The sequence below is a fragment of the Oncorhynchus mykiss genome, chromosome 13 (genome assembly GCF_013265735.2).
Source record: "Oncorhynchus mykiss isolate Arlee chromosome 13, USDA_OmykA_1.1, whole genome shotgun sequence".
Taxonomy (NCBI): Eukaryota; Metazoa; Chordata; class Actinopteri; order Salmoniformes; family Salmonidae; genus Oncorhynchus; species Oncorhynchus mykiss.
Window position 1 is genome coordinate 73,246,601 of NC_048577.1, and position 25,295 is coordinate 73,271,895.

Here is a 25,295-nt window from a genome sequence, read left to right on the forward strand (position 1 = left end):
TCTGTAGCAACAACAGGGAGATCAAATGAAGATCCTACATCTGTAACCTGTAGCAACCACAGGGAGATCAAATGAAGATCCTACATCTGTAGCAACAACAGGGAGATCAAATGAAGATCCTACATCTGTAACCTGTAGCAACAACAGGGAGATCAAATTAAGATCCTACATCTGTAACCTGTAATAACAACAGGGAGATCAAATGAAGATCCTACACCTGTAGCAACAACAGGGAGATCAAATGAAGATCCTACATCTGTAACCTGTAGCAACAACAGAGAGATCAAATTAAGATCCTACATCTGTAACCTATAGTAACAACAGGGAGATCAAATGAAGATCCTACATCTGTAACCTGTAGCAACAACAGGGAGATCAAATGAAGATCCTATATCTGTAACCTATAGCAACAACAGGGAGATCAAATGAAGATCCTACACCTGTAACCTGTAGCAACAACAGGGTGATCAAATGAAGATCCTACATCTGTAGCAGCAACAGGGAGATCAAATGAAGATCCTACATCTGTAGCAACAACAGGGAGATCAAATGAAGATCCTACATCTGTAACCTGTAATAACAACAGGGTGATCAAATGAAGATCCTACATCTGTAGTAACAACAGGGAGATCAAATGAAGATCCTACATCTGTAACCTGTAGCAACAATAGGGAGATCAAATGAAGATCCTACATCTGTAACCTGTAATAACAACAGGGTGATCAAATGAAGATCCTACATCTGTAACCTGTAGTAACAACAGGGTGATCAAATTAAGATCCTACATCTGTAACCTGTAATAACTACAGGGAGATCAAATGAAGGTCCTACATCTGTAACCTGTAATAACAACAGGGAGATCAAATGAAGATCCTACACCTGTAACCTATAGCAACAACAGGGAGATCAAATGAAGATCCTACATCTGTAACCTATAGTAACAACAGGGAGATCAAATGTAGATCCTACATATGTAACCTATAGCAACAACAGTGAGATCAAATGAAGATCCTACATCTGTAGCAACAACAGGGAGATCAAATGAAGATCCTACACCTGTAACCTGTAGCAACAACAGGTAGATACAATGAAGATCCTACACCTGTAGCAACAACAGGGAGATCAAATGAAGATCCTTCATCTGTAGCAACAACAGGGAGATTAAATGAAGATCCTACATCTGTAACCTATAGCAGCAACAGGGTGATCAAATGAAGCTCCTACATCTGTAGCAACAACAGGGAGATCAAATGAAGATCCTAGAGAGAGAAAGAGAGAGAGAGAGAGAGAGAGAGAGAGAGAGATGGACAGAGAGTGAGAGAGCGAGAGAGAGAGAGATGGACAGAGAGAGAAAGACAGAGAGAGAGTGAGAGAGAGAGAGATGCAGGGTCTCTGATTGTGTTGATACCCTGTGTTCCCATGCAGGTTTGATGGCGGATAAGGAGGAGAAGCCTGTGGGAGAGGAGGACGACGAGACAGACCTGAACTACACTCCACCAGCCCAGAAGAGCCTGCAGGAGATACAGGAACTAGACAAGGATGATGAGAGTCTCAGGAAATACAAACAGACTCTACTAGGAGCTGGACCAGTGGTGGCAGGTCAGTGTGTTACTGTGGTCAGTGTGTGTTACTGTGTATTACTGTGGTCAGTGTGTTACTGTGGTCAGTGTGTTACTGTGGTCAGTGTGTTACTGTGGTCAGTGTGTTACTGTGGTCAGTGTGTTACTGTGGTCAGTGTGTGTTACTGTGTTACTGTGGTCAGTGTGTGTTACTGTGGTCAGTGTGTGTTACTGTGGTCAGTGTGTGTTACTGTGGTTAGTGTGTTACTGTGGTCAGTGTGTTACTGTGGTCAGTGTGTTACTGTGGTCAGTGTGTTACTGTGTTACTGTGGTCAGTGTGTGTTACTGTGTTACTGTGGTCAGTGTGTGTTACTGTGGTCAGTGTGTGTTACTGTGGTCAGTGTGTGTTACTGTGGTCAGTGTGTGTTACTGTGGTTAGTGTGTTACTGTGGTCAGTGTGTTACTGTGTTACTGTGGTCAGTGTGTTACTGTGGTCAGTGTGTTACTGTGGTCAGTGTGTTACTGTGGTCAGTGTCTTACTGTGGCCAGTGTGTTACTGTGTAAGAGACACTGGCCACAGTAAGAGACCACAGTAATGTTGGTACTGGGCCCTGCATCAGAGACCACAGTAATGTTGGTACTGGGCCCTGCATCAGAGACCACAGTAATGTTGGTACTGGGCCCTGCATCAGAGACCACAGTATCATCCTGGTATCTAGTTGATTCATCCTGGTATCTAGTTGATACATCCTGGTATCTAGTTGATTCATCCTGGTATCTAGTTGATTCATCCTGGTATCTAGTTGATTCATTCTGGTATCTGGTGTTACTGCTGCTTTAATAATAGCTATAACTCAATATTATCAACAAGAACACACACACACACACACACACACACACACACACACACACACACACACACACACACACACCCTCTCTGAACCATCTCTGTGTGTGTTTTTTCAGACCTGACCATTCCCAATGTCCAGGTCACCAGACTGACCCTGATGTGTGACCAAGCACCTGGTCCCATCACCATGGACCTCTCAGGTAAATACCACTCCTTTATCCCTGGTCCCATCACCATGGACCTCTCAGGTAAATACCACTCCTTTATCCCTGGTCCCATCACCATGGACCTCTCAGGTAAATACCACTCCTTTATCCCTGGTCCCATCACCATGGACCTCTCAGGTAAATACCACTCCTTTATCCCTGGTCCCATCACCATGGACCTCTCAGGTAAATACCACTCCTTTATCCCTGGTCCTATCACCATGGACCTCTCAGGTAAATACCACTCCTTTATCCCTGGTCCCATCACCATGGACCTCTCAGGTAAATACCACTCCTTTATCCCTGGTCCCATCACCATGGACCTCTCAGGTAAATACCACTCCTTTATCCCTATCCATCCTTTTCTCTATCATATCTCACCACTATCTCTCTATCCCTCTTCTGCCCTCACTATCTCACCATCCTCCATCCTTCTCCTGCCCTCACTATCTCACCATCCTCCACCCCTCACCTGCCCTCACTATCTCACCATCCTCCATCCCTCTCCTGCCCTCACTATCTCACCATCCTCCATCCCTCTCCTGCCCTCACTATGTCACCATCCTCCATCCCTCTCCTGCCCTCACTATATCACCATCCTCCATCCCTCTCCTGCCCTCACTATCTCACCATCCTCCATCCGTCTCCTGCCCTCACTATGTCACCATCCTCCATCCCTCTCCTGCCCTCACTATGTCACCATCCTCCATCCCTCTCCTGCCCTCACTATGTCACCATCCTCCATCCCTCTCCTGCCCTCACTATCTCACCATCCTCCATCCTTCTCCTGCCCTCACTATCTCTCCATCCCTCTCCTGCCCTCACTATCTCACCATCCTCCATCCCTCTCCTGCCCTCACTATCTCACCATCCTCCATCCCTCTCCTGCCCTCACTATCTCACCATCCTCCATCTTTCTCCTGCCCTCACTATCTCACCATCCTCCATCCCTCTCCTGCCCTCACTATGTCACCATCCTCCATCCCTCTCCTGCCCTCACTATCTCACCATCCTCCATCCCTCTCCTGCCCTCACTATCTCACCATCCTCCATCCCTCTCCTGCCCTCACTATCTCACCATCCTCCATCCCTCTCCTGCCCTCACTATGTCACCATCCTCCATCCCTCTCCTGCCCTCACTATCTCACCATCCTCCATCCCTCTCCTGCCCTCACTATGTCACCATCCTCCATCCCTCTCCTGCCCTCACTATCTCACCATCCTCCATCCTTCTCCTGCCCTCACTATCTCTCCATCCCTCTCCTGCCCTCACTATCTCACCATCCTCCATCCCTCTCCTGCCCTCACTATCTCACCATCCTCCATCCCTCTCCTGCCCTCACTATCTCACCATCCTCCATCCCTCTCCTGCCCTCACTATCTCACCATCATCCATCCCTCTCCTGCCCTCACTATGTCACCATCCTCCATCCCTCTCCTGCCCTCACTATGTCACCATCCTCCATCCCTCTCCTGCCCTCACTATCTCACCATCCTCCATCCCTCTCCTGCCCTCACTATCTCACCATCCTCCATCCTTCTCCTGCCCTCACTATCTCTCCATCCCTCTCCTGCCCTCACTATCTCACCATCCTCCATCCCTCTCCTGCCCTCACTATCTCACCATCCTCCATCCCTCTCCTGCCCTCACTATGTCACCATCCTCCATCCCTCTCCTGCCCTCACTATCTCACCATCCTCCATCCCTCTCCTGCCCTCACTATGTCACCATCCCTCTCCTGCCCTCACTATCTCACCATCCTCCATCCCTCTCCTGCCCTCACTATCTCACCATCCTCCATCCCTCTCCTGCCCTCACTATCTCACCATCCTCCATCCCTCTCCTGCCCTCACTATGTCACCATCCTCCATCCCTCTCCTGCCCTCACTATCTCACCATCATCCATCCCTCTCCTGCCCTCACTATCTCACCATCCTCCATCCCTCTCCTGCCCTCACTATCTCACCATCCTCCATCCCTCTCCTGCCCTCACTATCTCACCATCCTCCATCCCTCTCCTGCCCTCACTATGTCACCATCCTCCATCCCTCTCCTGCCCTCACTATGTCACCATCCTCCATCCCTCTCCTGCCCTCACTATCTCACCCTCCTCCATCCTTCTCCTGCCCTCACTATGTCACCATCCTCCATCCCTCTCCTGTGTAGTGGGATGAGGCTCCAATATGAATGAATTCAGTGTAATGGGATGAGGCTCCAATATGAGTGAATTCAGTGTAGTGGGATGAGGCTCCAATATGAATGAATTCAGTGTAATGGGATGAGGTTCCAATATGAATGAATTCAGTGGTGGGATGAGGCTCCAATATGAATGAATTCAGTGTAGTCGGATGGGGCTCCAATATGAATGAATTCAGTGTAATGGGATGAGGCTCCAATATGAATGAATTCAGTGTAGTCGGATGAGGCTCCAATATGAATGAATTCAGTGTAGTGGGATGAGGCTCCAATATGAATGAATTCAGTGCAGTGGGATGAGGCTATGTATGGTTTTGCTCCATTGTTATTCTGGGATGGAGAAGAAGACCAGGCGCTGGATCCTGTTCTAGGGGACTGTGTGTGTATCTGTCTCCCTGTCTCTTTGTGTGTGTGTGTGTGTGTGTGTGTGTGTGTGTCAGGGGACAGCTCAGCATGATAATGTAGGTTTAACGCCCCATCCTGCAGAGCCATGATGATGTCATCCTCCCACAGAGCAGGGAACTGTGGAGGACCATCCATCTGTGTGTGGTGTCTGGTGTATGATGTGTGGTGTGTGTCTGGTGTGTGTGGTGTCTGGTGTGTGTGGTGTCTGGTGTATGATGTGTCTGGTGTGTGGTGTGTGTCTGGTGTGTGTGGTGTCTGGTGTATGATGTGTCTGGTGTGTGCGTGTGTGTGTGTGTTTGATAGTGTTTGTGTGTGTGTTCTCATGTGGACGACTAGTGTGGGTGGGTGATTGTGTGGGTGGGTGATTGTATGGGTGGGTGGGTGGGTGATTGTAAGGGTGGGTGGGTGATTTATAAGTGTTGGTGGGTGGGTGATTGTTAGGGTGGGTGGGTGATTGTAAGGGTGGGTGGGTGATTTGTAAGGGTGGGTGGGTGGGTGGGTGGGTGGGTGGGTGATTGTAAGGGTGGGTGCGTGGGTGTGTGGGTGATTGTATGGGTGGGTGGGTATTGTAAGGGTGGGTGGGTGATTGTACGGGTGGGTGTGTGGGTGGGTGTGGAGGGGCTTCCCTTGAATGAGACGATATCTAAGTATACACCACTATCTTCTATTTCACAAAGGACAACCAACACACACACACACACACACACACACACACACACACACACACACACACACACACACACATACAAACAAACTGAGACTGAGACAAATGGGAAAGGTCACCTGGTTGCTAGGTGATAGAACCATCCGAGAGAGAGAGAGAAACACAGAGAGGTACACAGAGATAGAGGCAGAGAGAGAGAGATGCAGAGAGAGAGGTACACAGAGCTAGAGGCAGAGAGAGAGAGAGGTACACAGAGCTAGATGCAGAGAGAGAGAGAGGTACACAGAGCTAGAGGCAGAGAGAGAGAGAGGTACACAGAGCTAGAGGCAGAGAGAGAGAGACCGAGAGAGCAGCGTCTGTGACTGTTCCCTACAACATGTATAAGCTAGCACAGTAGCATAGAGAGACCGAGGATGCCATGTAGATACTTCATAGAGTTGGCTTAACTAACGTTGGACCAGAGCTAGCCCTTCATCATGACATTATACAGTACGTAATGCCGCCTAGAGTTTGAGAGCGAGACCAGAGCTAGCCCTTCATCATTACATCATACAGTACGTAATGCCGCCTAGAGTTTGAGAGCGAGACCAGAGCTAGCCCTTCATCATTACATCATACAGTACGTAATGCCGCCTAGAGTTTGAGAGCGAGACCAGAGCTAGCCCTTCATCATGACATTATACAGTACGTAATGCCGCCTAGAGTTTGAGAGCGAGACCAGAGCTAGCCCTTCATCATTACATTATACAGTACGTAATGCCGCCTAGAGTTTGAGAGCGAGACCAGAGCTAGCCCTTCATCATGACATTATACAGTACGTAATGCCGCCTAGAGTTTGAGAGCGAGACCAGAGCTAGCCCTTCATCATTACATTATACAGTACGTAATGCCGCCTAGAGTTTGAGAGCGAGACCAGAGCTAGCCCTTCATCATTACATTATACAGTACGTAATGCCGCCTAGAGTTTGAGAGCGAGACCAGAGCTAGCCCTTCATCATGACATTATACAGTACGTAATGCCGCCTAGAGTTTGAGAGCGAGACCAGAGCTAGCCCTTCATCATTACATTATACAGTACATAATGCCGCCTAGAGTTTGAGAGCGAGACCAGAGCTAGCCCTTCATCATTACATTATACAGTACGTAATGCCGCCTAGAGTTTGAGAGCGAGACCAGAGCTAGCCCTTCATCATGACATTATACAGTACGTAATGCCGCCTAGAGTTTGAGAGCGAGACCAGAGCTAGCCCTTCATCATGACATCATTACATTATACAGTACATAATGCCGCCTAGAGTTTGAGAGCGAGACCAGAGCTAGCCCTTCATCATGACATTATTACATTATACAGTACGTAATGCCGCCTAGAGTTTGAGAGCGAGACCAGAGCTAGCCCTTCATCATTACATTATACAGTACGTAATGCCGCCTCGAGTTTGAGAGCGAGACCAGAGCTAGCCCTTCATCATGACATTATACAGTACGTAATGCCGCCTAGAGTTTGAGAGCGAGACCAGAGCTAGCCCTTCATCATGACATTATACAGTACGTAATGCCGCCTAGAGTTTGAGAGCGAGACCAGAGCTAGCCCTTCATCATGACATCATACAGTACGTAATGCCGCCTAGAGTTTGAGAGCGAGACCAGAGCTAGCCCTTCATCATGACATCATACAGTACGTAATGCCGCCTAGAGTTTGAGAGCGAGACCAGAGCTAGCCCTTCATCATGACATTATACAGTACGTAATGCCGCCTAGAGTTTGAGAGCGAGACCAGAGCTAGCCCTTCATCATTACATTATACAGTACGTAATGCCCCCTAGAGTTTGAGAGCGAGACCAGAGCTAGCCCTTCATGATGACATCATTACATTATACAGTACGTAATGCCGCCTAGAGTTTGAGAGCGAGACCAGAGCTAGCCCTTCATGATGACATCATTACATTATACAGTACGTAATGCCGCCTAGAGTTTGAGAGTGAGACCAGAGCTAGCCCTTCATCATTACATTATACAGTACGTAATGCCGCCTAGAGTTTGAGAGCGAGACCAGAGCTAGCCCTTCATGATGACATCATTACATTATACAGTACGTAATGCCGCCTAGAGTTTGAGAGCGAGACCAGAGCTAGCCCTTCATGATGACATCATTACATTATACAGTACGTAATGCCGCCTAGAGTTTGAGAGCGAGACCAGAGCTAGCCCTTCATCATGACATTATACAGTACGTAATGCCGCCTAGAGTTTGAGAGCGAGACCAGAGCTAGCTAACAAGCTTGTGAGCAGAGCGGCACCAACATTTGAATTAAAACACGTTTTTTGTAGTTTAAAAAAAAACAAGACAATGTGTAATGTGACAACGATAGTATTCTTAATTAGCTTTGAACAAGTTAATCCTAATTCTTCTCTAATTAAAAATCTCTCCTTAATTTCTGAATCACGCTTGTAACGTCAGTAGTTACAGTAGACTAAGCTTCAGGAGGGCAGAGGGACGGGGAGGGGCAGCTAGCCTACACAGAAGATGTTCAGCTGGAATGCAGGCAGACACTGGAATACATTTCTGAGTGACGAGAGGGTTTGAAAAAATGTACGGAACTTCAAATAATGAACTGTTATTAACTGTTTCCCATGCTTTTAAAATAAATGTTTCTGTTCCGGAACGGTAGAGTTAAATTTTGTTCTCGGTTCTGGTTCTGTTCCTCAATTTTTTTTTCTTTGTTTTTCAGTTCCGTTCACTGAAACGGTTCCAACCCCTGATTCTTACATCCTGTAGGTATTTTTCTTGTCCAAGTCGGATATGGCAGTGTGAAGTGCAACGGCGATTACGTCATCCGTGGATCTGTTGGGGCGGTATGTGAGTTGTAGTGTGTCTAGGTTGTCAGGGGAAGGTGGAGGTGATCCTTAACTAGCCTCTCAAAGCACTTCATGATGACAGAAGAGAGTGCTGCGGGGCGATAGTCATTTAGTTCAGTTACCTTAGCTTACTTGGGTACAGGAACAATGGTGGACATCTTGAAGCATCGATTGAAAGGCCTTTGATGCCTCTCGTACATGACAGTACACCATAAAATAGAAAGTGTAACTTTCCTGAAGAATTGTGTGCTTTGCTTCAAGTCAAATTTTATTTGTCACGTGTCGATTACAACAGGTGTCGTAGGCCTTACCGTGAAATGCTTACTTACAAGCCCTTAACCAACATGTGGAGTTTAAAAAAAAGTAAGTAACAAAATATTTCGTAAAATAATTAATAAAAAAATACAATAACAAAACTAATATAATTAAAAGTAACACAATAAAATAACAATAATATATATATATCAGGAATCAAGGTAAGACCCAGATGTAGACCGTGTCGAAGTAACAATATTTATTACAGCAACAGGGGCAAAGGTACAGGACGGCAGGCAGGCTCAGGGTAAGGTACAGGATGGCAGGCTCAGGGTCAGGTACAGGGCGGCAGGCAGGCTCAGGGTAAGGTACAGGACGGCAGGCTCAGGGTCAGGTACAGGACGGCAGGCAGGCTCAGGGTAAGGTACAGGACGGCAGGCTCAGGGTAAGGTACAGGACGGCAGGCTCAGGGTCAGGTACAGGACGGCAGGCTCAGGGTAAGGTACAGGACGGCAGGCTCAGGGTCAGGTACAGGACGGCAGGCAGGCTCAGGGTAAGGTACAGGACGGCAGGCTCAGGGTAAGGTACAGGACGGCAGGCTCAGGGTCAGGTACAGGATGGCAGGCTCAGGGTAAGGTACAGGACGGCAGGCTCAGGTTCATGGTACAGAACGGCAGGCAGGCTCAGGGTAAGGTACAGGACGGCAGGCTCAGGGTAAGGTACAGGACGGCAGGCTCAGGGTAAGTTACAGGACGGCAGGCTCAGGGTCAGGTACAGGACGGCAGGCTCAGGGTAAGGTACAAGATGGCAGGCAGGCTCAGGGTAAGGTACAGGACGGCAGGCAGGCTCAGGGTAAGGTACAGGACGGCAGGCAGGCTCAGGATAAGGTACAGGACGGCAGGCAGGTTCAGGGTAAGGTACAGGACGGCAGGCAGGGTCAGGTACAGGACGGCAGGCTCAGGGTAAAGTACAGGACGGCAGGCAGGCTCAGGTTAAGGTACAGGACGGCAGGCAGGCTCAGGGTAAGGTACAGGATGGCAGGCAGTCTCAGGGTAAGGTACAGGATGGCAGGCAGGCTCAGGGTAAGGTACAGGACGGCAGGCTCAGGGTAAGGTACAGGACGGCAGGCTCAGGGTCAGGTACAGGACGGCAGGCAGGCTCAGGGTAAGGTACAGGACGGCAGGCTCAGGGTAAGGTACAGGACGGCAGGCTCAGGGTCAGGTACAGGATGGCAGGCTCAGGGTAAGGTACAGGACGGCAGGCTCAGGTTCATGGTACAGAACGGCAGGCAGGCTCAGGGTAAGGTACAGGACGGCAGGCTCAGGGTAAGGTACAGGACGGCAGGCTCAGGGTAAGGTACAGGACGGCAGGCTCAGGGTCAGGTACAGGACGGCAGGCTCAGGGTAAGGTACAAGATGGCAGGCAGGCTCAGGGTAAGGTACAGGACGGCAGGCAGGCTCAGGGTAAGGTACAGGACGGCAGGCAGGCTCAGGATAAGGTACAGGACGGCAGGCAGGTTCAGGGTAAGGTACAGGACGGCAGGCAGGGTCAGGTACAGGACGGCAGGCTCAGGGTAAAGTACAGGACGGCAGGCAGGCTCAGGTTAAGGTACAGGACGGCAGGCAGGCTCAGGGTAAGGTACAGGATGGCAGGCAGTCTCAGGGTAAGGTACAGGATGGCAGGCAGGCTCAGGGTAAGGTACAGGATGGCAGGCAGGCTCAGGGTAAGGTACAGGATGGCAGGCAGGCTCAGGGTAAGGTACAGGACGGCAGGCAGGCTCAGGGGCAGGCAGAGTGGTCAAACAAGACGAAATGGCAACAGACAAACAGAGAACACAGGTATAAATACACCGGGGATAATGGGGAAGATAGGCGACACCTGGAGGGGGGTGGAGACAATTACAAGACAGGTGAAACAGATCAGGGTGTGACAATAGATAATAAACAGGGATGTTCACATCAGCAAACCGCTCGCCCACACGACGGAGCTACCACCATGCTCCTCCTTCATCTTTACAAGTAGAGAGAGGGGGTGGGAGCTACCACCATGCTCCTCATTACAAGTAGAGAGAGGGGGGTTGGAGCTACCACCATGCTCCTCATTACTAGTAGAGAGAGGGGGGGTGGAGCTACCACCATGCTCCTCATTACTAGTAGAGAGAGGGGGGTGGAGCTACCACCATGCTCCTCCTTACTAGTAGAGAGAGGGGGGTGGAGCTACCACCATGCTCCTCCTTCATCTTTACTAGTAGAGAGAGGGGAGTGGAGCTACCACCATGCTCCTCCTTCATCTTTACTAGTAGAGAGAGGGGAGTGGAGCTACCACCATGCTCCTCCTTCATCTTTACTAGTAGACAGAGGGGGGTGGAGCTACCACCATGCTCCTCCTTCATCTTTACTAGTAGAGAGAGGGGGGTGGAGCTACCACCATTCTCCTCCTTCATCTTTACTAGTAGAGAGAGGGGGTGGAGCTACCACCATGCTCCTCCTTAATCTTTACTAGTAGAGAGAGGGGGTGGAGCTACCATCATGCTCCTCCTTCATCTTTACTAGTAGACAGAGGGGGGGTGGAGCTACCACCATGCTCCTCCTTCATCTTTACTAGTAGAGAGAGGGGGTGGAGCTACCACCATGCTCCTCCTTCATCTTTACTAGTAGACAGAGGGGGGGTGGAGCTACCACCATGCTCCTCCTTCATCTTTACTAGTAGACAGAGGGGGGGTGGAGCTACCACCATGCTCCTCCTTCATCTTTACTAGTAGAGAGAGGGGGTGGAGCTACCTCCGTCCCTCCTCTACGCTGTTCCCTCCTCCATTCTCTCTACAACCTATTCTATATAGTGTCAAAGGATTTTCTGATGGAAATGAGAGAGAGGGAAACTAAGGGGTAGGGATGGAGAGGGAGGGTGAGAGAGACAGAGAGGGTGAGAGAGACAGAGAGAGAGAGAGGGAAACTAAGGGGTAGGGATGGAGAGAGAGGGAGGTTGAGAGAGAGAGAGGGAAACTAAGGGGTAGGGATGGAGAGGGAGGGTGGTTGAGAGAAACAGGGTGAGAGAGGGAGAGAGGGAGAGAGACAGAGAGGGAAAAGAGATGCCTGATATACCCGCGTGTGATGTGCTGGTTCTCTCTGTCTGGGAGAGAGGGAAAGAGGGAGGGAGGGAGAGAGGGAAAGAGGGAGAGAGGGAGGCTGAGCGAGAGGGAGGGTGAGCGAGAGAAACACTCTCCAGGGAACCAATGTCTGATCCTGTCTTCAGAGAGGGAGGAAGGGAGAGAGTGTAATGGTTGTCTGATGTGACTTTGATGTTAACTGGTAATACCAGGAGTTACTGTTAAACTAGGTCTAGGGAGGGGGCAGGGCTGTGTGTGTGTGTGTGTGTGTGTGTGTGTGTGTGTGTGTGTGTGTGTGTGTGTGTGTGTGTGTGTGTCCACCACAACACATCAGTGCTGTCCTTTCCCTGCTATCTCTACTGCTTCCTCTGTTCTCTACATCTCTCTCCATGTATCTATCCTCTCCTTCCGTCTGTTCTCTACATCTCTCTCCTTTTATCTCTACTGCCTCCTTCTTCCCTCTGTTCTCTACATCTCTCTCCTTTTATCTCTACTGCCTCCTTCTTCCCTCTGTTCTCTACATCTCTCTCCATGTATCTCTCCTCTTCTTCCCCCTTCCCCTGTCCTCCTCCTCCTCCTCTTCTTCCTCCTTCCCCTGTCCTCCTCCTCCTCCCTCTCCTCCCGTGTATCCCTCCATGATAAGGCTTTTACAGCAGGGTAAAGTGTATCCCTCCATGATAAGGCTTTTACAGCAGGGTAAAGTGTATCCCTCCATGATAAGGCTTTTACAGCAGGGTAAAGTGTAGAGTTTAAATGTATTAAACACCCATTATCTGTGATCAGAGGGTTCTAGAGTGGGTTCTGGTCAAATGTAGTGCACTATGTAGGGAATAGGGTGCCATTTGGCCCTGGTGAAAAGTAGTGCACTATGTAGGGAATAGGGTGCCATTGGGCCCTGGTCTAAAGTAGTGCACTATGTAGGGAATAGGGTACCATAGGGCCCTGGTCTAAAGTAGTGCACTATATAGGGAATAGTGTGCCATTTGGGACTTATATTTAATCTATAAACCCCAGACACAGAGAACAGTCAGAGACCAGGCACAGAGAACAGTCAGAGACACAGAGAACAGTCAGAGACACAGAGAACAGTCAGAGACCAGGCACAGAGAACAGTCAGAGACCAGGCACAGAGAACAGTCAGAGACACAGAGAACAGTCAGAGACCAGACACAGAGAACAGTCAGATACAGAGAGAACAGTCAGAGACCAGACACTGAGAACAGTCAGACACAGAGAACAGTCAGAGACCAGACACAGAGAACAGTCAGAGACACAGAGAACAGTCAGAGACCAGACACAGAGAACAGTCAGAGACCAGACACAGAGAACGTATGGATATCATCAGCAGTTTGGCTGTTGTGTTTGAATATTGAAGTGATAACCTCATCTGTTGACCTCACGTTGTCATGGTGTTGACCTGCAGGTGACCCGGAGGCTCTGAAGAAGAAGAGTTTCACCATGAAGGAAGGAGTGGACTACAGAGTGAAGATACACTTCAAGGTGAGAACATCTGTCACGACTCAGCATTTGACCTAGATGCAGATACAGGAGTCGGATGGTTCGGGTCTCAGAATATTTATTATAACATAGGGACAAAATGGCAGGTCGAGGGCAGGCAGAGGTTCGTAAGTCCAAGACAGAGTCAATCAGGGACAGAACGGCAGGCAGAGGTTCGTAAGTCCAAGACAGAGTCAATCAGGGACAGAACGGCAGGCAGGCTCAGGGCCAGAACGGCAGGCAGAGGTTCGTAAGTCCAAGACAGAGTCAATCAGGGACAGAACGGCAGGCAGAGGTTCGTAAGTCCAAGACAGAGTCAATCAGGGCCAGAATGGCAGGCAGGCTCAGGGCCAGAACGGCAGGCAGGCTCAGGGCCAGAACGGCAGGCAGGCTCAGGGCCAGAACGGCAGGCAGGCTCAGGGCCGGGACAGGCAGGCTCAGGGTCAGGACAGACAGGCAGGCTCAGGGCCAGAACGGCAGGCAGGCTCAGGGTCAGAACGGCAGGCAGGCTCAGGGCCAGAACGGCAGGCAGGCTCAGGGCCAGGACAGGCAGAAAGGTTGGAACCGGGAAGACTAGAAAACTACAACTGGAACAGGAGAAACAGGAAACACGCTGGTAAGACCTGACAAAACAAGATGAACTGGCAACAGACAACCAGAAAACCAGGTATAAATACACTGGGGATAATGGAGGGAAATAGGAGACACCTGGTGGGGGGGGAGATAAGCACAAGACTGGTGAAACAGATCAGGGATCAATCTCCTCTTCACCTTTCTGTTCTGCTCTGTTTGGTTCTGTTCTTCTCTGCTCTGTTTGGTTCTGTTCTTCTCTGCTCTGTTTGGTTCTGTTCTTCTCTGCTCTGTTTGGTTCTGTTCTTCTCTGCTCTGTTTGGTTCTGTTCTTCTCTGCTCTGTTTGGTTCTGTTCTTCTCTGCTCTGTTTGGTTCTGTTATGTTCTTCTCTGCTCTGTTTGGTTCTGTTCTTCTCTGCTCTGTTTGGTTCTGTTCTTCTCTGCTCTGTTTGGTTCTGTTCTTCTCTGCTCTGTTTGGTTCTGTTCTTCTCTGCTCTGTTTGGTTCTGTTATGTTCTTCTCTGCTCTGTTTGGTTCTGTTCTTCTCTGCTCTGTTTGGTTCTGTTATGTTCTGCTCTCTTCTCTTCTCTTTTTTATTTATTTTTATTTCACCTTTATTTAACCAGGTAGGCTAGTTGAGAACACCTTTATTTAACCAGGTAGGCTAGTTGAGAACACCTTTATTTAACCAGGTAGGCTAGTTGAGAACACCTTTATTTAACCAGGTAGGCTAGTTGAGAACACCTTTATTTAACCAGGTAGGCCAGGTGAGAACACCTTTATTTAACCAGGTAGGCCAGGTGAGAACACCTTTATTTAACCAGGTAGGCCAGGTGAGAACAAGTTCTCATTTACAACTGCGACCTGGTCAAGATAAAGCATAGCAGTGTGACATAAAGGAGGAGGCAAAATAATTACAATCAAAGCAAATTAACACTGGAGTGATAGATGTGCAGATGATGATGTGCAAGTAGAGATATTGGGATGCAAAAGAGCAAGAAGATAAATAACAATATGGGGATGAGGTAGTTCGGTGTGCTATTTACAGATAGGCTGTGTACAGGTACAGTGAGCTGACAGCTGATGCTTAAAGTTAGAGAGGGAGATATGAGTCTCCAGCTTCAGTGATTTTTGCAATTCCTTCCAGTCATTGGCAGCAGAGAACTGGAAGGAAAGGCGGCCAAAGGAGGTGTTGGCTTTGGGGATGACCAGTGGGGCTTTGGTGACAAAACGGATGGCACTGTGATAGACTACATCCAGTTTGCTGAGTAGGGTTTTGGAGGCTATTTTGTAAATGACATCGTCGAAGTCAAGGATCGATAGGATAGTCAGTTTTACGAGGGTATGAGGAGACGCATACAAAGCTCTCCCTCGCCCTCCGTTTGGCAAACCTGACCATAATTCTATCCTCCTGATTCCTGCTTACAAGCAAAAATTGAAGCAGGAAGCAGCAGTGACTCGATCAATAAAAAAGTGGTCAAAGGAAGCAGTTGCTAAGCAACAGGACTGTTATGCTAGCACAGACTGGAAAATGTTCCGGGATTCCTCTCCGATGGCATTGAGGAGTACCCCACATCTGTCATTGGCTTCATCAATAAGTGCATCGATGACGTCGTTCCCCACAGTGACCGTATGTACATACCCCAACCAGAAGCCATGGATTACAGGCACCATCCGCACTGAGTTAAAGGCGAAAGCTGGCGCTTTCAAGAAGCAGGACTCTAACCCGGAAGCTATGGATTACAGGCAACATCCGCACTGAGTTAAAGGCGAAAGCTGGCGCTTTCAAGAAGCAGGACTCTAACCCGGAAGCTATGGATTACAGGCAACATCCGCACTGAGTTAAAGGCGAAAGCTGGCGCTTTCAAGAAGCAGGACTCTAACCCGGAAGCTATGGATTACAGGCAACATCCGCACTGAGTTAAAGGCGAAAGCTGGCGCTTTCAAGAAGCAGGACTCTAACCCGGAAGCTATGGATTACAGGCAACATCCGCACTGAGTTAAAGGCGAAAGCTGGCGCTTTCAAGAAGCAGGACTCTAACCCGGAAGCTATGGATTACAGGCAACATCCGCACTGAGTTAAAGGCGAAAGCTGGCGCTTTCAAGAAGCAGGACTAACCCGGAAGCTATGGATTACAGGCAACATCCGAACTGAGTTAAAGGCGAAAGCTGGCGCTTTCAAGAAGCAGGACTAACCCGGAAGCTATGGATTACAGGCAACATCCGCACTGAGTTAAAGGCGAAAGCTGGCGCTTTCAAGAAGCAGGACTAACCCGGAAGCTATGGATTACAGGCAACATCCGCACTGAGTTAAAGGCGAAAGCTGGCGCTTTCAAGAAGCAGGACTCTAACCCGGAAGCTATGGATTACAGGCAACATCCGCACTGAGTTAAAGGCGAAAGCTGGCGCTTTCAAGAAGCAGGACTCTAACCCGGAAGCTATGGATTACAGGCAACATCCGCACTGAGTTAAAGGCGAAAGCTGGCGCTTTCAAGAAGCAGGACTCTAACCCGGAAGCTATGGATTACAGGCAACATCCGCACTGAGTTAAAGGCGAAAGCTGGCGCTTTCAAGAAGCAGGACTCTAACCCGGAAGCTATGGATTACAGGCAACATCCGCACTGAGTTAAAGGCGAAAGCTGGCGCTTTCAAGAAGCAGGACTCTAACCCGGAAGCTATGGATTACAGGCAACATCCGCACTGAGTTAAAGGCGAAAGCTGGCGCTTTCAAGAAGCAGGACTCTAACCCGGAAGCTATGGATTACAGGCAACATCCGCACTGAGTTAAAGGCGAAAGCTGGCGCTTTCAAGAAGCAGGACTCTAACCCGGAAGCTATGGATTACAGGCAACATCCGCACTGAGTTAAAGGCGAAAGCTGGCGCTTTCAAGAAGCAGGACTCTAACCCGGAAGCTATGGATTACAGGCAACATCCGCACTGAGTTAAAGGAGAAAGCTGGCGCTTTCAAGAAGCAGGACTAACCCGGAAGCTATGGATTACAGGCAACATCCGCACTGAGTTAAAGGCGAAAGCTGGCGCTTTCAAGAAGCAGGACTAACCCGGAAGCTATGGATTACAGGCAACATCCGCACTGAATTAAAGGCGAAAGCTGGCGCTTTCAAGAAGCAGGACTAACCCGGAAGCTATGGATTACAGGCAACATCCGCACTGAGTTAAAGGCGAAAGCTGGCGCTTTCAAGAAGCAGGACTCTAACCCGGAAGCTATGGATTACAGGCAACATCCGCACTGAGTTAAAGGCGAAAGCTGGCGCTTTCAAGAAGCAGGACTCTAACCCGGAAGCTATGGATTACAGGCAACATCCGCACTGAGTTAAAGGCGAAAGCTGGCGCTTTCAAGAAGCAGGACTAACCCGGAAGCTTATAATATATCCTGCAAAGCCCTCCGACGAACCATCAAACAGGCAAAGCTTCAATACAGGACTAAGATTGAGTCGTACTACACCGGTTCTGACGCTCGTCAGATGTGGCAGAGCCTGCAAACCATTACAGACTATAAAGGGAAGCACAGCTGAGAACTGCCCAGTGACACGAGCCTACCTACCAGATGAGCTAAACTACTTCTATGCTCGCTTCGAGGCAAATAACACTGAAAAATATGCATGAGAGCACCAGCTGTTCTGGAAGACTGTGTGATCAAGCTCTCCTCAGCCGATGTGAGTAAGACCTTTAAACAGGTCAACATTCACAAGGCCGCAGGGCCAGACGGATTACCAGGACGTGTACTGCGAGCATGTGCTGACCAACTGGCAGGTGTCTTCACTGACATTTTCAACTTGTCCCTGACTTAGTCTGTAATACCAACATGTTTTAAGCAGACCACCATAGTCCCTGTTCCCAAGAACACTAAGGTAACCTGCCTAAATGACTACCGACCCGTAGCACTCACATCTGTAGCCATGGAGTGCTTTAAAAGGCTGGTCATGGCTCACATCAACACCATTATCCCAGAAACCCTAGACCCACTCGACTTTGCATACCCGTCCTAACAGATCTACAGATGATGCAATCTCTATTGCACTCCACACTGCCCTTTCCCACCTGGACAAAAGGAACACCAATGAAAATGCTATTCATTGACTACAGCTCAGTGTTCAACACCATAGTGCCCCCAAAGCTCATCAATAAGCTAAGGACCCTCGGACTAAACACCTCCCTTTGCAACTGGATCCTGGACTTCCTGACGGGCCGCCCCCAGGTGATGAGGTTAGGTAACAACACATTTGCCATGCTGATCCTCAACACAGGGGCCCCTCAGGGGTGTGTGCTCAGTCCCCTAATGTACTCCCTGTTCACTCATGACTGCACAGCCAGGCACGACTCCAACACATCATCAAGTTTGCCGATGGCAAAACAGTGGTAGGCCTGATCACCGACAACGACGAGACAGCCTATAGGGAGGTCAGAGACCTGGCCGTGTGGTGCCATGACAACAACCTCTCCTCAATGTGATCAAGACAAAGGAGATGATTGTGGACTACAGGAAAACGAGGACCGAGCACGCCCCCATTCTCATCGACGGGGCTGTAGTGGAGCAGGTTGAGAGCTTCAAGTTCCTTGGTGTCCACGTCACCAGCAAACTAACATAGTCCAAGCATACCAAGACAGTTGTGAAGAGGGCACGACAAAACCTATTCCCCCTCAAGAGACTGAAAAGATTTGGCATGGGTCCTCAGATCCTCAAAAGGTTCTACACCTGCACCATCGAGACTGCATCCTGACTGCCTGGTATAGCAACTGCTCGGCCTCCGACCGCAAGGCACTACAGAGGGTAGTGCGAACGGCCCAGTACATCACTTGGGTCAAGCTTCCTGCCATCCAGGACCTCTATACCAGGCGGTGTCAGGCTACGGCATGTCTGCTCGTCTATAAAGGTACAAAAGGGCTTTTTAAATGCCAACAGGAAACCTTCTCTGGAGATGGTTTAGAAGCACCATTGAACAGGCAGCGGGACTGACTTCCATCACTAGGCCACCAAAACAACTGTTAGGGATTTTTTGCCTCAAATGGCACCCTATTCCATATATAGTGCACTACTTTAGACCAGGGCCTATAGGGCTAAGGGCACTACTTTAGACCAGGGCCTATAGGACTGAGGGCACTACTTTAGACCAGGACCTATAGGACTAAGGGCACTACTTTAGACCAGGGCCTATAGGGCTAAGGGCACTACTTTAGACCAGGACCTATAGGGCTAAAGACACTTCTTTAGACCAGGGTCTATAGGACTAAGGGCACTACTTTAGACCAGGGTCTATAGGGCTGAGGGCACTACTTTAGACCGGGACCTATAGGGCTGAGGGCGCTACTTTAGACCAGGGTCTATAGGACTAAGGGCACTACTTTAGACCAGGACCTATAGGGCTGAGGGCACTACTTTAGACCAGGACCTATAGGACTAAGGGCACTACTTTAGACCAGGGTCTATAGGGCTGAGGGCACTACTTTAGACCAGGACCTATAGGGCTGAGGGCACTACTTCAGACCAGGGCCTATAGGACTAAGAGCACTACTTTAGACCAGGGTCTATAGGACTAAGGGCACTACTTTAGACCAGGACCTATAGGGCTGAGGGCGCTACTTTAGACCAGGGCCTATAGGACTAAGGGCACTACTTTAGACCAGGGTCTATAGGGCTAAGGGCCCTGGTCAAACATTGTGCACTGAATAGGGAGTAGGGTGTCATGTAAAGTTGCCTCTTGATGAGACTTCATATACGATAACTCTCCTCTCCTTTCCTTTCCTTTCTCTCCTCTCCTCTCCTCTCCTCTCCTCTCCTCTCCTCTCCTCTCCTCTCCCCTCCTCCAATCTCTCCTCTCCTCTCCTCTCCCCTCCTCCAATCTCTCCTCTCCTCTCCTCTCCTCTCCTCTCCTCTCCTCTCCTCCAATCTCTCCTCTCCCCTCCTCTAATCTCTCCCCTCCTCCAATCTCTCCTCTCCCCTCCTCTAATCTCTCCCCTCCTCTAATCTCTCCCCTCCTCCAATCTCTCCTCTCCCCTCCTCTCCTCTCCTCTCCCCTCCTCCAATCTCTCCTCTCCCCTCCTCTCCTCTCCCCTCCTCTCCTCTCCTCTCCTCTCCTCTCCTCTCCTCTCCTCTCCTCTCCTCTCCTCTCCTCTCCTCTCCTCTCCTCTCCTCTCCTCTCCTCTCCTCTCCTCTCCCCTCCCCTCCCCTCCTCTCCTCTCCTCTCCTCTCCTCCAATCTCTCCTCTCCTCTCCTCTCCCCTCCTCCAATCTCTCCTCTCCCCTCCTCTCCTCTCCTCTCCTCTCCTCTCCTCTCCCCTCCTCTCCTCTCCAATCTCCTCTCCTCTCCTCTCCTCTCCCCTCCTCCTCTCATCTCCTCCATATAAGTTCATACTGTGTTTAAATGCATTTCAGATTTCCAGTCCCAATGAATTTACATTGTTTATTTATTGCTCCTGATAACTCCCCTCCCCTCCCCTCCCTTCCCCTCCCTTCCTCCTCTCCTCTCCCCTTCCCTCCCCTCCCCTCCTCTCCTCTCCAGGTTAACAGGGATATTGTGTCTGGGCTGAAGTACGTCCATCTGACCTACAGGAAAGGAATCAGAGGTAAGGAGGACCCCATTTTGTGCCGAGCTGTGGATACGCTGTGCTGTTTAGGCTCATAGACCGTGTCAGTTTCTGATACATACACCTAAACCCTGGCTAGCAAGGGTGCAACTGAGCTGCCATTTTATGTGTTGTCATCGACACAAGACATCACAGTTTCCACACGTACACCTAATTCCGGGTTAACAGCGATGCAACTGAGCTGCCATTTGGTGTGTTGTCATCGACACAAGATGTCAGTTTCCCCCACATTCACCTAAAACCTGACTACCAACTGTTCAACTGAGCCTCCATTTGGTGTGTTGTCACTGACACAAATTGTCACAGTTTCCCCCACATTCACCTCAAACCTGTCTAGCAAGTGTGCAACTGAGCGTCCATTTTGTGTCATGCAGTGGACAAGGCGGTGTACATGGTGGGCAGCTACGGGCCGCGGGTGGAGGAGCACGAGTTCATGACCCCGGTGGAGGAGGCGCCCAAAGGCATGATTGTCAGAGGCAGCTACCACATCAAGTCCCACTTCACCGACGACGACAAGACCGACCACCTCTCATGGGAGTGGAACCTGGGGATCAAGAAGGACTGGGACGAATAGAGAGGAGACTCATTTCTCTCTCCCTCCTTCCCTCTCCCTGTGTCTCCACCTCTCCCTTTCCCCTTCCTTCCTTCCTTCCTTCCTTCCTTCCTTCCTTCCTTCCTTCCTTCCTTCCTTCCTTCCTTCCTTCCTTCTTACCCCTTCTCTCTCCCGTCTCCCCCACTTTCATCCCTCCTTCCTCCATCAAGAAGGACTGGGATGGATAGAGACCTCATCCTTCCCTCCATGCTTCCCTCTCCCTGTGTCTCCCCTCTCCCTCCTTCTCTCCCTCTTCATTTAGAAGGACTGGGATGGATAGAGACCCCATCCTTCTCTCCATGCTTCCCTCTCCCTGTGTCTCCCCTCTCCCTCTTCATTTAGAAGGACTGGGATGGATAGAGACCTCATCCTTCTCTCCCTCTTCATTTAGAAGGACTGGGATCCTCTCCCCCCTCCCTCCAAGGCCCACCTGTATAATAGTAAAAGACAGAGGCCGGTATGAAAGGTGTAAACAGGAAGTTAGGTTAGGCACGGTCTAGAACGGGACAGAGAGGATGTTGTCATAAACCAAACCAGTATCACATCATAGTAGACAACCGAACATCGTGGGCTACAACCCAAAATGGCCCCCTATTCCCTATATAGTGCACTACCCGCAGGGCTCTGGTTAAAAGTAGTGCACTATGTAGGGAATAGGGGGCCATTTTGGGAGGCAGGGGGTGTGAGCTGTAGGTGGAGATCCACTTGTCTATGTGTGATGTAATCTGATGCTCTGTACTACAGTGTGTTAACTGAAGGGGATCAAATGAAGTTAAACCCGTGGGACTCACTCATACAGTGACGTTGGAGTATGGAGATGTATTTACACCCCATAGTGGGAGAGGCACATTCTAGAAGGTTATTCTAAAGTGTTCTATTCGGAAATTGCCAGTTCAACAAGGTTTCAAGGAGCAGCCCTTTGTAATGTTAGTTATCAGTTAGAATGTTTGACAACAGTGTGTCTCATACTCCTCAAGAAGTTACCATCTTCTAAGTCCTACATCTAGAATGACCATCTTCTAAGTCCTACATCTAGAATGACCATCTTCTAAGTTCTAGTTCTAGAATGACCATCTTCTAAGTTCTAGTTCTAGAATGACCATATTCTAAGTTCTAGTTCTAGAATGACCATCTTCTAAATTCTAGTTCTAGAATGACCATCTTCTAAGTTCTACATCTAGAATGACCATCTTCTAAGTTCTACATCTATAATTACCATCTTCTAAGTCCTACGTCTAGAATGACCATCTTCTAAGTTATAGTTATAGAAATATCATCTTCTAAGTTCTACATCTAGAATGACCATCTTCTAAGTCCTACATCTAGAATTACCATCTTCTAAGTCCTACATCTAGAATGACCATCTTCTAAGTTCTACATCTAGAATGACCATCTTCTAAGTCCTACATCTAGAATTACCATCTTCTAAGTCCTACATCTAGAATGACCATCTTCTAAGTCCTACATCTAGAATGACCATCTTCTAAGTTCTAGTTCTAGAATGACCATCTTCTAAATTCTAGTTCTAGAATGACCATCTTCTAAGTCCTACATCTAGAATGACCATCTTCTAAGTTCTACATCTAGAATGACTATCTTCTAAGTTCTACATCTAGAATGACCATCTTCTAAGTCCTACATCTAGAATGACCATCTTCTAAGTTCTACATCTAGAATGACTATCTTCTAAGTTCTAGTTCTAGAATGACCATCTTCTAAGTTCTAGTTCTAGAATGACCATATTCTAAGTTCTAGTTCTAGAATGACCATCTTCTAAATTCTAGTTCTAGAATGACCATCTTCTAAGTTCTACATCTAGAATGACCATCTTCTAAGTTCTACATCTATAATTACCATCTTCTAAGTCCTACGTCTAGAATGACCATCTTCTAAGTTATAGTTATAGAAATATCATCTTCTAAGTTCTACATCTAGAATGACCATCTTCTAAGTCCTACATCTAGAATTACCATCTTCTAAGTCCTACATCTAGAATGACCATCTTCTAAGTTCTACATCTAGAATGACCATCTTCTAAGTCCTACATCTAGAATGACCATCTTCTAAGTTCTAGTTCTAGAATGACCATCTTCTAAATTCTAGTTCTAGAATGACCATCTTCTAAGTCCTACATCTAGAATGACCATCTTCTAAGTTCTACATCTAGAATGACTATCTTCTAAGTTCTACATCTAGAATGACCATCTTCTAAGTCCTACATCTAGAATGACCATCTTCTAAGTTCTACATCTAGAATGACTATCTTCTAAGTTATAGTTCTAGAATGACCATCTTCTAAGTCCTACATCTAGAATCTAATTTCTGTTACTGTGTCTTTCAGTTGCCTTCTGTCTCTGTTATACTTGACACACCTGAGCTGTTATTGGATTCATGTAAAACAACATGGTTTCACGCTGTCTGGAGGAGTTTTACCATGGTAACATATCAACAGACAACTGTTGTTTTCTCAGGTTTGTCCTTATAGTTGCTCTATTTTTTCAATGCTGCTTGAATGTCATTTCCCCAATGTCTGCCTCTTTGCCTATTGAGAGAGTTGCTCTTTAAAAGATAACGCCATTCACCATGTATCAACCATCTCCCATTAAACATCATGTAAACATCCTGAGGAAGCCTGTTGTCTGGCTATGATGAAGAAAATGTGATTGTGATGTGTACAATATGCTCTGTAGTAGTCGCTACAGAATACAGCCCAACAGAAGTAGCCTACACAGTGTCTTTACCTCTCTGTTAGGTAGTGACCCTGAGACATATCTATACAGTACAGTAGAGGGTCAACTGGGTTGGAGGTTCCTTAATGGGCGCCACTGTTAGCACCCAAAGTATCATGACATGATTATTCCAGTCAGAATGTAAATTAGAATGTTACGATGGTGATTGGTTAGCCTGGGTATATCAGTATGCTTGGACCATCATGTCACTCCTAGCTACTTCCTGGCATCCAAACATGACAATGAATGGAATGATGGCACAACACTGATCTGGGAGCAGCAGGTTAGACACTGATCTGGGAGCAGCAGGTTAGACACTGATCTGGGAGCAGCAGGTTAGACACTGATCTGGGAGCAGCAGGTTAGACACTGATCTGGGAGCAGCAGGTTAGACACTGATCTGGGAGCAGCAGGTTAGACACTGATCTGGGAGCAGCAGGTTAGCGTTTGGTGCCAGCACGGAGGTTAGACACTGATCTGGGAGCAGCAGGTTAGACACTGATCTGGGAGCAGCAGGTTAGCGTTTGGTGCCAGCACGGAGGTTAGACACTGATCTGGGAGCAGCAGGTTAGACACTGATCTGGGAGCAGCAGGTTAGTCACTGATCTGGGAGCAGCAGGTTAGACACTGATCTGGGAGCAGCAGGTTAGCGTTTGGTGCCAGCACGGAGGTTAGACACTGATCTGGGAGCAGCAGGTTAGCGTTTGGTGCCAGTGGTTAGTTTGCTGAAGTGTAGTGTATATCTGTTGCTCGGGGTCACTGTCCCCCTTTAACACCAAGCATGAGGCCTAAAGACAGCGATGGACTCGGGTAACGAACTAATGAAACAGAAGAGAACCCCGTTCTATCTACGACGTGACCCGTTTTGTCCTGTCATGGAAACTCAGTGGATGAGGTCTTCGAGATTTGATCGATGCTGTCTTTCCCCCCCCCCAAAAAAACGTCAAAACGTCCTTGTCACTATTGTGTGAAGTCTTATGGTGTTGTAAGTGTTGATGATGATGATGATGATGATATTGATGATCATGATATTGATGACGACGATGATCATGAGATTGATGATGATGATGATGATGATATTTATGATGATGACGATGATGATCATGATATTGATGATGATGACGATGATGATCATGATTTTGATGATGATCATGATCATGATATTGATGATGATGATCATGATATTGATGATCATGATATTGATGATG

The 25,295-nt window shown here is 48.5% G+C and overlaps 1 protein-coding gene and 1 long non-coding RNA gene across 4 annotated transcripts in view; both read left to right on the forward strand.

The window, feature by feature from the left end:
- The window catches only part of LOC118938386 (rho GDP-dissociation inhibitor 2-like), a 45,644-nt gene extending 21,660 nt beyond the window's left edge, over nt 1–23,984 (forward strand). For 2 of the 3 annotated variants that reach the window (XM_036942145.1, XM_036942143.1), the window contains exons 2-7: nt 1,426–1,599; nt 2,526–2,609; nt 13,522–13,598; nt 20,682–20,745; nt 21,141–21,401; nt 21,438–23,984. In XM_036942145.1, coding sequence (XP_036798040.1) covers nt 1,431–1,599; nt 2,526–2,609; nt 13,522–13,598; nt 20,682–20,745; nt 21,141–21,340 — 594 coding nt within the window. In that variant the 5' untranslated portion in view covers nt 1,426–1,430 and the 3' untranslated portion in view covers nt 21,341–21,401; nt 21,438–23,984. The other variant, XM_036942144.1, reaches the window with a different exon arrangement.
- A 376-nt stretch (nt 23,985–24,360) lies between these two features.
- Nucleotides 24,361–25,203, forward strand: LOC118938387. Its single transcript, XR_005035685.1, has 3 exons — nt 24,361–24,370; nt 24,552–24,654; nt 24,707–25,203. It is a non-coding gene; the product is annotated as an uncharacterized LOC118938387 (long non-coding RNA).
- Nucleotides 25,204–25,295: the final 92 nt, after the last annotated feature.